This window comes from Chaetura pelagica, unplaced genomic scaffold (assembly GCF_000747805.2).
Source record: "Chaetura pelagica isolate M959 unplaced genomic scaffold, ChaPel_1.0 scaffold634, whole genome shotgun sequence".
Taxonomy (NCBI): domain Eukaryota; kingdom Metazoa; phylum Chordata; class Aves; order Apodiformes; family Apodidae; genus Chaetura; species Chaetura pelagica.
The window spans coordinates 182962-194823 of record NW_009953085.1 but is presented as its reverse complement, the minus strand read 5'-3'; the positions used below and the strand labels follow the sequence as shown (position 1 = coordinate 194823).

The 11862-nt window shown below is 38.0% G+C and overlaps 1 protein-coding gene across 1 annotated transcript in view; it reads right to left on the bottom strand.

Annotated features, from left to right (window-relative positions):
• Positions 1-470: 470 nt before the first annotated feature.
• The window catches only part of SPON1 (spondin 1, extracellular matrix protein), a gene marked incomplete at its 5' end in the record, with an annotated part of 194340 nt that continues 182948 nt past the window's right edge, over positions 471-11862 (bottom strand). Inside the window, 9 exon segments of the mRNA XM_009996985.1 lie at positions 471-1236; positions 2082-2345; positions 3906-4070; positions 5055-5222; positions 5338-5508; positions 5834-6016; positions 6429-6504; positions 6845-6985; positions 8038-8239. Coding sequence (XP_009995287.1) covers positions 1073-1236; positions 2082-2345; positions 3906-4070; positions 5055-5222; positions 5338-5508; positions 5834-6016; positions 6429-6504; positions 6845-6985; positions 8038-8239 — 1534 coding nt within the window.

Sequence of the window (11862 nt, the reverse complement as noted above, 5' to 3'; positions counted from 1 at the left end):
TCACAAGTTTAGTAAGTTTTAGATCCTCCTGTACTCTGAGTAAAATCCCATGAATGACACTGCTGTAAATGCATTCTTGTGTCAAACTGTAATATTTTAAAAGGTTTTAATTGTTTCATTTCATAGGCCTTTGTTCTAAGGAATGTATGACAACCTGTCTCATCTTTTCTATACCATTTTTTCTATATTATAAACCTCTTTGCTTGTGATTAACATCCTCACAAAAGTGAATCTAATTTTTAGTGCCTCTCATGTGGAAGTTTTTCTGTGACACAGCTATCACAACTCTCCGTGTCTGGACCGATTCCTGGTAGTTCTGTATTCATTTTGAGAGGCAGTGGATAGACCAAATATAAACTACGGCACCTAAATATGTTATGAAATTGACACATTTTCTTTGTGTGCTGTTGTGTATCTATGTGGTGGGCAGATATCATTACTGAGCAGAATAAATTATTTCCTTTTTAAGTTTTAAAGAAAGAAAGACCATTTTGCAGGGACCATAGCATCCATTTGAAGAAAAGTATATAGGACAATTACTGTAACTATCAGCTTAAGCCAATAGTTTAAAAAGATAAACATGCACCTTTAATATTATTGAACCAGCATTACCAAAATTACTCCTTGGCATAGTTGTGTAATCACGTAGGCACTGCTTTGGATTTTCAAAATCAAATTAAGAGAGAAATCCTCCTACATACGAAACACTTCAGTTTAACTCAGTTTAACTTAGTTTTGTTAATATGCATGCATCCCATGTCTTTACATGTAGTATTTCTATATGGCTATTCCATGTCCACAGATATGTCTGTATTTTAGTTAAATGTCTCATAATCACTATTTTTATGCATTAAGGGCTGGCTGGAGTACCAAAGATTTACTCTCAGCATAAATCTGTGAGGAAATATTTATAAAATATATTTCTTGCACCAGCAAGACTAATAAGCAAACCACACTGCAAAAATGAAAACTAATATACACTTTCTATTTTTTGTTTGTTTGTTTTAAAAACCAAACCAAGGTTGACTTTCCATTTAGCTCAGAGTGCATCACTTGGAAGCCTTGTGTTTTGTTAACAAGGATGAACATTACATGCTCTTAGCTCCTTTTTGTCTTTGCAACTAGTAAACTGAGTACTTTTGGACCTCTTCTTTACCATCATGTAGCGCTCCTGAATTCCCCCTCCACAGATTGTAGAACATTCTGTCCAAGCAGTCCATGGTTTCAGCCTACAAACTGAAAAAAATAAGTAATTCACTTAAGTTGTTAGTATTTCAGTCTTACCTAGATATCTCAATATGTGTATCCTTATGCATGTATGCACACAGCTTTTGAATCTAAGATAGCATATTGCCTAGTGTATTATAGCAGCAATTAAGAAACCCAAGTTAAGTATAATCAAGGAGCATTTGTCAAACACTGAAACAATCTATTAAAAATAAATTTACTATCTACATTATAAAACAGACAAAATTAAGGAAGTGTTACATGTCAGACAAGCGTGGACCTCAATTTAGCAGTAATTTATGTTGGAAAAATATAAACTATACCACTATATAATATGTTTTATTTATTTGTGGCATCAGTGCTCAATCATACTGCCCCTTACTGAAAAAGCAGTCTGAGCAGATCTCTCAGAGCAGCCTGAGTCTGAATCAGGGTATTGATGTGGAAAGCAGTTTTGAAATTCAGCATCAGATCCAGGAACAAATACTTCCAGAGTTCAAAGGTAACTGGATGCAAAGATTATCACCCAGATCTGCAGAAACTGCATCCAGTCCTTTGCCAGGTGTAAATTGTAGATTTTTTTCAAATTCCACACTTTGTAGCGAAGAAGCTAAAATATTTCAGAGATGGGACATGGACAAATGTGAGCCCTTCTCCATTGTGCCCTAAATTTAGGTCACACGTTTCTGGTGACAGGCAAACACCAAAAGCAGCTCTGCTTTACTTGGTGGCTAAAACTCTCCTGAGACTGAAATGCTGAAAATGTTGTTGCAGCACCAACCAGAACTGCTCACAAACTCCTGTTATGCAGAAGAGACAGACATGAACATACTCAATAATGGTTTCACACTCACCTGGATACTGCTCACTATCTATATTTTTTTTTGCTTGTTCACTTCTTCTTTTCTCCCGGGCCTCTTTCCAGCGCCTTTTTTCCATACCTGGGCCTCTCAGGCATTTCCTTAGTCGACATTTTGTACGTTGGACAGTTTCTGGGCATGCTGTTCCACCAAACTGTGGCTCTATTTTAATCATTCTTGTCCTGATCATATGGCCCTTTCCACATGAGGTATTGCATTCGGACCACTGGGACCACTCTGTTAGTTCACAGTCGATGGCTGCAAAGAATGAGAAATAATACACAGAAGTAATGAGATTTAAACGTAAGGCCAAGAAGAAACAGACAGATGTGCCTAATGAGTTTTTACATTATAAATACAGGAATTCAACTGAAGTCTCCAGTCTTTTCAGCGTATTTTGTGATTTTCTTTTTCAAGAGTGGTGCTGGCAGATCACTGAAATTCCAAAAAAAACCCCATACAATTCTCCTATGCCTTCTTCAATTTTCCATTCTGTACACCCATACATCTGTTTTATAATGAAAAGCTGTTAAAATTGAGTTATATTTACAAAGAGTCTGACACCTCTGAGATCTAAGCCTTGCTTTACTGGTAGTGTTATGCAGTAAGCAAGATTCATTAATACCATTATGTCTTAAAACTCTTCATCTTTTTAGCACTGCTTAAAACTCACAGCCTCACTGAATAATAGTCAAAATTCTATTTTACATTATTTTATTTAAGAAAAGCTGAATTAGCAAATTACAGTGTAAAAGCCTTTTCTAGCCAATACTTACTGTGAAAAATAATGTAATTAGTTATAAAGCCTCATAAACCAGCTGGCAACAGGACAGTAAAAGCAATCATATCTTATTCACTAGCAGTGCCTTAGACTGAAAAAGTTGAAAGACTGAAAAGCAACTGGAAATTTGCACCACCTAAGAAGTGGGGGATTTTAGTGGAGAAAGAAAAAAAATTAAGGCAGTTGTCTCCACACCATCCACTGCCTCACATATGAGCAGGCTGCAGAGGAATGTAGATCAGTAAAAAGGCTACTGTTCAGTTCAGAGATGTATCAAAGGTGGAACTTCTTTTCTGCTCTTTCTGTGAGCTAAAAGAACCACACAGGTGATTTAAATCCTCCCTCTTTTCTTCCTTCCTTCCTCCCACTTTTCTTCCTTCCTTCTTTACAAGCACCCATTTTACATTTGAATAAAAAATAGGGTTTATAATTCTGACTTATTTGCTATGTAGAAGTGCACAGACAGTTGCCTAAACTTAAGGTGTCACGTTAAATATGGAGAAACCATATATCCAAAGCAATATAGATCATCAGTATAGAGCTGAATAAGGCAAGCTGAAATTAGGACGTGATCACAGTCCAGCTCTCAGTAGTCAAAAGTACACAATAATACTTTAAAAAACAATTATTAAAAAAAATACACAGATTATAAATATCCTGTATTACAGATTCCCCTGTAGGTAGGACTTAGGTGTAATACAGGGATGGAAAACGAGAATCAGAGCAAGAGAGAACTGGGTCATTTGCTTACAAAATTTATGGAGGCAATTACTTCTCTTGCCAGTTGTAGAGCCCTCCTCAAGTCAGAACCAGAAATCAGTCTACAGCATTCCTGATTGCAGAGAGCATTTATCTAAGATTTTCAAATGATATTTCATAACCAAAGGCAAGCAGGAAGTAATTGCCCATAACTTTTCTCAGATAAAAGAACTGTTGCAAGCATCTAAGAACCAATACTAAAAATGGTGGTAGTTTTGACCCATGGACTGCAACACACATAATTAGTCTCCTTTTTCCAGAGAGTTGCTCACACTTACGGCACTCAGGCAACATGCATTTTTCTGCCTGTTCCAGCTCCTCGTTGCAGTCTCCAAGCTCAGCAGCAGATTTCAGCATCCTTTGCCGGGTTCGCATTCCTTTCCCGCATGTCACGCTGCAGTCACTCCATTCAGACCAGGGAGAGAGTAGGCAGGGGATGGTATCTAATGGAAAAATAAAAAGGTAACAAATTCCTGTTATGCATAAATTACAAAGGTGTACGTTTTGAAAATCAGGCAGGTGGAAAGTGTGCTAGGTTTTATCTGTCATCAACCAAGTATATTTTGTTGCTGCTTTGGATAAAATAAATAAGAAGCTGAATTATGCTTCTGAAGAAGCTCAGGAAACACTAAAATAAATTGAAAGGTTTGCTTGGTTTTAATGCCTTTTCTTTGCTATTTCTATACCTGTGGGGAATGGTTGATCTTGTCTCCCCCTACATAAGACTAAACCAAATGTCTTTCAAGCCAGCAAAACAAGAGTGGCATCTTTTTGCTGATTTAGCCAAGGATGGACTGGAACAGGCCCCTGTCCAAAACAAGAAAAGAGCATAACTGCAGATCCAGTGCTTTTGGGGACTACATAGTTTAAGAAGGTATGTTTCAATCATAACTCCTTTAAAAAAACTTGGATTGTTGCAATGGACAACTGGAAGTCAAACAGATATAGTCTAAAATGAGATACTTCCACATTTTATCTACCAAAAATCTTCTTTAAATTATTTCTGTCTGTGATGAAAATCATAACATTTCTTAAGAAATTAAAACCAATATTAGTAGGCAATGTAAGGAGAAGAATGCATGAAAGGAGCACCTCAATTTCTCAGCTGTTCATGGGCTAAAGGGACAAGGCTCTGTTTTACTCTAGCCTTATGGCTTATACCTCATACTCCATAAATTAGAGTTGCTTATGTATGACTTGCTAATATACGCATCACTCTGTGGGTAATACAGTGAACATTACGTACTGAGACTATCATTCTGTTGGTGAACATGGTACTTAATACACAGTCCTTAAGGTGTCTCATTTTAAGAAGAACATGACAAAACAACACTGCTTCTGGCTTAGTTATTCTGTTTTTGTGATGGAGCAATGTGTCAGAAATGCTGCCTCTCTGTAGGAGAGGAGAGAAACTTATGGACACTTACGGCATTCAGGCATCATGCATTTCTCTGCCTCTGTAGTTTATGGCTTGCACATGGATCCATCAGCAGGAGTCATCTTGATCATTCTGTGTCTTCTCTTCATTCCCGTGCCACAGCTAGCACTGCATTCATCCCACTCTCCCCATTCAGTGACAAGGCAGCTGCTAGGGGCTATTCAAAATGAGCAGAGAAAATTATTCAGTAGTAGAGCTCATGTAATAAAACATCCTTTCTGAGTGTGCTCCAGTAGTTGGCTGGATTTTACAAAGCTGAATAAAATACTTACAACACTCCTCATTTACAATACATTTCTCGGTCTCTTCAGTAGGCACTTTGCACATAGAGCCATCTTCAGGGAATTGCTTTACATATCTCTCTCTAGATCGCGTTCCCATCCCACAGGATACGCTACAGGGGGACCATGTAATCCAGTCAGACATCATGCAAGTGGAACCATCTAAAATACAGAGAACCATTTCAATTGCTAATATTAACATAACTGCTGATAAATCTGTAGCTGCCCATTTGTGTGCAGTGTCACTTTTATGCTGCCTCTCCCATGCTGCCTTCCCTGTTGCTTGCTCTACTCCTTTCCTTCATGTTTCTGTGTACTTCACGCACCGACTCTGCAGAATTGACTAGAGATAGCTTCAATTGTACTCTTCAGCAATTTTTCCTCTGTTTGCCATAAGCCAAGTCATAGAGCAACCAACAGCTTTAAGACCTTTAAGGAAAAAGTAAACCCTACAAGGTATTCTCCTTCATCCTTTCCTCTGGATTACCTTCATCACTGCAGCCTGGGCCCATGCACGGCTGAAAATCTTGTGTATCTGGACAGGGAACACTGAGGTCCAGCTGAGCTTTAAGCATTCTCTGCCTCATCCTCTTGCCCTTTTCACAGGTAGAAGAGCTGCAGGCTGACCATGGGGACCAGTTTGAATATATGCAGGTCTCAGGGGTGTCATCTAAGAAGTACGAAAGGCAGTAAATGTTAAGTCTTCTATTTATTTCTCTTTACTTGGCTCGTGATTACTTTAGATGCTACATTCTTTCCTCCTGCATTCTATGTTCTCCATACAAGCCCAAAAGAAAAAAATAAAAAAGACCAATTGCCAACTTTCATTTAAAAATAATAATTTTTATTAGAACCCTCAAAGGCTTCTCTATTTTATTACTTATATTGTTATTGCTGTCTTCCAGGTATACATGCAATTTCTTGGCTGTGTAAGAGAAGGCTAATAGTAAATACCAGAAAAGATGAAAACCTAAATCACTTTTTGGCACTCAGTGAGAGTTTTGCTCCTACTTAATCTAGAAATGACAGTGGTGGATGGAACAAAAAATAAATGAATACAGAACAAACTAATTTAAAAGTACCTTCTTCTTTTTCCTCTGGTGCTAGATCTGCCACAATATCATCTATGTTATCAGGCACGATATTGCATTGCTCCCCCTGCAAAGAGATTGTTGTGGAGATTGGATACAGGAAACTCGTTGTGTGTATGCAGTGAATGGTTTACTGGGAGGAACTATTGCATGGGCAGCAATTATTCTCTTGTAATTCCTATACACATTTAAAAAAATAATAAAAATGCCCAATTAAGTAGGTGCAACAATTACCAGAAGAAGGAGAAAGAATACCATAAGATAGTTTTAAATTTAAGACACAGTCTTGGTTATTTTCTGCCATTACATTTGTTGTGGGTGGGAGTGTAGAAGAGGGGAGAGAAAGGATTATTTTTTAGGTTATGAAGTGGGGTTTTTCACTTGCTTGAGAATTTTATTTATTATACCTTGCGTGCAATTCTCTCGATGACAACTCTGGCTACCAGCTTGATAGATCCTCCTTCTGGGTCATAAAATGGACTTTGAGGATGATCTAAACTTGTAAGTGGTCTGATCTTCTCTTGAGGAACTGTAGGTTTGTTAGGAGACTGCAATAAAAAGAAAATGTTAATTTTATTTTTTTTTTTTAATGAATAATCAATCTGCAGGAACTGAAACTTCTCAAGAATTCTAAATATGGAGATTCCCATGTAAGATTAACTGGGTATGTTCATACTTAATGGTAAGGTGGTTTTATATGTTTGTTTGCTTGTTTGGTTTAGGAAGCATTTTTCTAACACTTCAGGATTCAGCCCTGAAGGTTCACAATAAGATGTATGCTCTGTTAGGTGCTCAGGTAACTACATTAATTTAAAAAAAATCATTCAATATGCCTGCAGAACTGCATTATAATTGAAGAAATTCCTTAGGTTCTAAAGAGACTGGATCTGAATTAAAACTACCAGCCAGCTTCTGTCATTTGAAAGTGTGTGGTATGTTGCATATGTGGAATATGCATGGTATTTCAGGATGTGACTGATCTTGCCTAACTTCAGCTGTCTATGCAGTTTGTATAGACACTTGTCACCTATGGAAACCTAACCAATTCAGTAATTTGATGTAACTCCTTTGGTCAGGCAAAAGACTTTACCCGAGGATGATGTGAATCTTTTCCTAGACTGAGAGAGTGATGGAGACAGAGAAATTGGATGATTGTAGAGTCTCGTAGTGAGGGAGTTTCAATCCCTGCTGTAAGGAATAGTTAAGTTTTCTGTGCCAAGCAAAATAGTTGGCATTGGGTTGAAAGAGTAATAGACTCAAGGTGATGTGGCTTCTGATGGCACACAGGTTTGTATCAAGGGGCTTGGACACTTTAAAGCTCACTTTTGAGCAATCAGTCCATTTATTCGATAGGTGAATATAGTATCCCAGGCCAATGTAATATTATATCATTAATAATAATGCTCAGGGAATTCAGTCACCACAACTGACAGTTACTGTAGCTAGCATCTATCTAAATTACTTTTAATTCATTATGACAATTTTTTTATTAGAGTAGTATAAAGGCATATATGGTGTTTCCAGGCATCCAATAGCTTTCATTCTTCACTGCTTTCAGGTAAAGTTTACCTTCTGCATGTATTATAAATAGTCCACATACCTCATAAGTTACACCACTGTCTGTGCCAGCATCCCAGGGAATTAAATCCTGGACGACTTTCTGAACCCAGCCACAGTCCTTGGTACAGAGGTCTTCAGCAGACAGACCCACGTTCCAGTCCGGGCTGGGGCCAAGCATGGTGAGGAAGGACATCAGGTGCCGGTGACGATCGACAGAAAACTCAGCAGAGGGAGCAGCTCTCCTGCAAATTGGCCACAGGAAGGCTGTTAACAACTGAATTCAAGTTTGCTGTTAGAAAGCAATGAAGCTGGTGCTTCAAACTGGGATATCCAGAACACTGGCGTGACACTGTCTGCTATGTAGGGATGGAGGAGACAGAAAGGACCGGAGCTCCTGCTCAGCACTTCCATTTCAGTCTCCACGCACCACCCGAGAAACTGCTTTGACTTCGTTCAATAACATATACAACGTAATGGGTGAGAGAAAGTTGTAGCAACACGAAGCTGCAGCAGCATGCCTAGGTCTTAGGTTTTTAGTAATTAAAAATCTGTCACAATACTTAAAAAATTTGAATTGAAATATAAGGAAGTGCCCAAAGGTTTTGTTGCTGGAATATTTTTGTGTGTCCCCCCCAAGACAATAGAATTTCCAATGCCAAATGTGCTTATAAGTGCTACTGTGTGCGTGTGTGTGGAAAAAAAGCACTCATTAGTACAGTTTTACTGCTCATGTGAGAGATTAACGGCCCTTGCCAGCACTAGAGAGTTCAGCCAAGACTTTTGCAGGTTTCTGCCAGTGTGTGTGAAAATGCCTCTATTCATCCAGCCTTTGTCAGCCGTTCAGCCATTCCCTGAGGAAGGAATCATGCTGAATCATGCAGTGCTTTGAGATGCTGACAGGCAACTATCACATTCCTATGCAAACAGAAAAAAACAATCAGGCCTGAACTGGAGGTTTCTGTTCACAGATGAAAAGCCCGACCTCTTCATGGCATCTTTTTCATGAGCAACAACAAATGTGGAGCTATTTAAAGTATGATTTTGGCAAATCTGCCTTAGCAAATTCTGGCCTGATGTCCACCCAAATTTTCTTCAGTTACAGGACTTGGATCAATACAGAGTTAAGCTGGGGGTTGGTGGGTTCTTTTTGGTTTGTTTTATGCCAAAACATAATGCTTTGTGAGCATCTGACATGTTTATTCTTAATGTAAAGGGGGTTTTCACAGTATTATTCATCTTCCCTTCCTGGGTTTAGTAGCTGTATAGATAGATAATGCACATACACAGTTCTTCTCTAGACATAGGGAGTTTATTCTTATTAAAAATGCTTATGTCTCTGTAAAAACATGGCATTTCATTTGTGTATTTATTCTGGTTCATAGCATTCTCAGCACATTAGAAAAAAAAAGAGAGCAGCTCAAAGACAATGATTTTGCAGTACTTATCATGCAGTTTCAAATGTAAGATGTGTAACTTATTGTACCTAGTTCCCCTTCAAGAGGCAAGCTGCAGAAGCAGGCATTTGCCAATGGGTAAAATATTCCGGTCACTTCTATTCCAGAGTCTTCAGAAGTCGTTTCTTACTGTGTGAACTATCTTACATTGAATTAAAGACTCTGAGTAGAAGAGTTTCTAAGTTTGATGACATTAATCCTACCTTTCCCAAAAAGAGATTTAAATGATTTTATTATTTTTTTTTTCCCCATGACAGATAGGACTCTGATTTCAATGCAACAGTTTGTCTAATGTAAAGTAGTAAAATAATGACTAACAGTATCGACTTTGCTCTGTGAATACAGTATCCTGATACATTTTTCAAGTATATAGCAGTGATTATTCTGAAACAAGTCTGCTAGCTGACTTCAATTAGCTAAAGGATTTACTGCAGCATAAGGATTTCATAGAATTTCCTACAGGAATCTTTTATTTTAAAAAAATGCACAGCAGAACTCTAACCAGACACAATAAAAATAACAGCGTTGTGTGTTTGTGTGACATTAAGAATATGTCTAATGTGGACATTGCAGGTTTCAATGCTGGGTGCACACAGGCCCTCAGGTGAGACAAGAGAGGCAGCCACACTTACACCATTTAAAGGCAGAGGGTTGGAAATCTCTTTACTACTTCAGACACATTGTAATGGAAAACTTTTGTCACCTGTTATTCTTGTGATAGGCATATACAATTAAAGCTGTGAATGCTTTGTTAGGCAAGTAAATATTAAACATGCTATTAACATAAATCTACATTAATTCTGTATTTAAATTATACCAATATTGAAAATGTGTAAAGAAACACTTTAGTAGGAGATATTCTTTGCTACAAGCCTTTGGATGTGTTAAATTATATCAGTAACACTGAGCCTCCCATAATTTTCCAGTTTCAGAGCACTTCACAAAAATTACGTATCTTCTGCTCCTAATTTAAGACAGATAGCTATTTTCATGGCCATTTCACTGTGTTTTATTCCATAACTGTCTAAGACAGAAATATAGCGATTAATAGAGGATGAAATGAGCAAGTTTTCTTCCCTTCCTCCACTCTAGCAGACACGTAGACACACACACATAAACCTTGCAGTGAAGCACAATGTGCTAGTTTGGATACTGTAAAATTTTTATATGCAGGTTTAAGAATGAAGTATTTTAATAGGTGTTATCATAAAAATGTATTCATTGCACTTGCTACTTTATTCTATTAATTAATTTCTTTGTGGATACTTGTAAGCAGGATACATACAAATTTGAACCACAATTGGATCATGTTGCCCAACATTCAACACTCACAGTCCTTGAGCTGCTGTAATTAAGGAAGTGAAGTGGGCTGACTGAAGGCACAGCTTATAACTGCCACCTCAGCATATGTTTCCAGTATCCACATGAAGGATGAGTTTATGAAGCTGGCAGGAACCTAAATCCTTCCACGCATACTTCAACACCATATCTGGCTCAAGTGTCCTGATATTGGCCTGTGGATCTTTCTGAAGGAAACCAGTGTAAAAATGTACTCAAGTGTACTCTAAAACTGATCTTTTCCATTTCTGTAGTTGATGCACCAGATAAAATAGGAATGTAGACCATCTGCCTTATCTCTCCTTTCAATACAAGAATATATTGCCATTTTCAGGCTTTTAAATTTTAAGAAAGTGTTCTGCAAAAGGCTGAGCATGTTTGGTAATGGTCACAGGAAAAGCTTTTAGTTTGTACGTGATGTGAGGTTGCTGTAAGAGACAAATGCATTCCTTTTCCTTCCCCTACACAGGTACATGCATAAAACCAGTGATGAATACAAGTTACGAAGCAAATCCTAAATATGAGGCAAGTTCTAGGTGACAACCTTGAGAGTCCCAAATGGCTGGGGAATCCTGCTTCTGTTGGCTGACAGCGCTTTGCCACTGTGAGCCTGATCAGCCTAAGGACAATTCCTGTCACACAGAGTGAAGCACAGTACTAGATGATGTCCTGCATCTGAATGTTTTCAATGTTCTCAATTTTTATTCTATTTTCATTTTATTAGCATGATTTGGATCTCCAGCTACAGGGATGCCATATGCTGTGCAGCATATGAAAATGCTCTTTTATTCCCCAGGTTTTTTGTTTGGGGTTTTTGTTTGTTTGCTCGCTTTGTTTGGTTTCGGTTTTTTTTAAGGTTAGAGAGCACAAACATTATTTTGCTTTACAAGTTTTTCCCCCTAAGTGACAATCTGGTTGCTCTCACTGCTGGGGATTCAGGGTTGTGCGTGGGGGGTGTGTGTTCAGAAAGCCTTTGACAAACCAACAGAAAACTCAACTTGCTGCATGACATATTTTTGGGTGTTGCATCAATACTGTTTTGCCTTATTGATATCCCTGTAAAAGTTAATAGG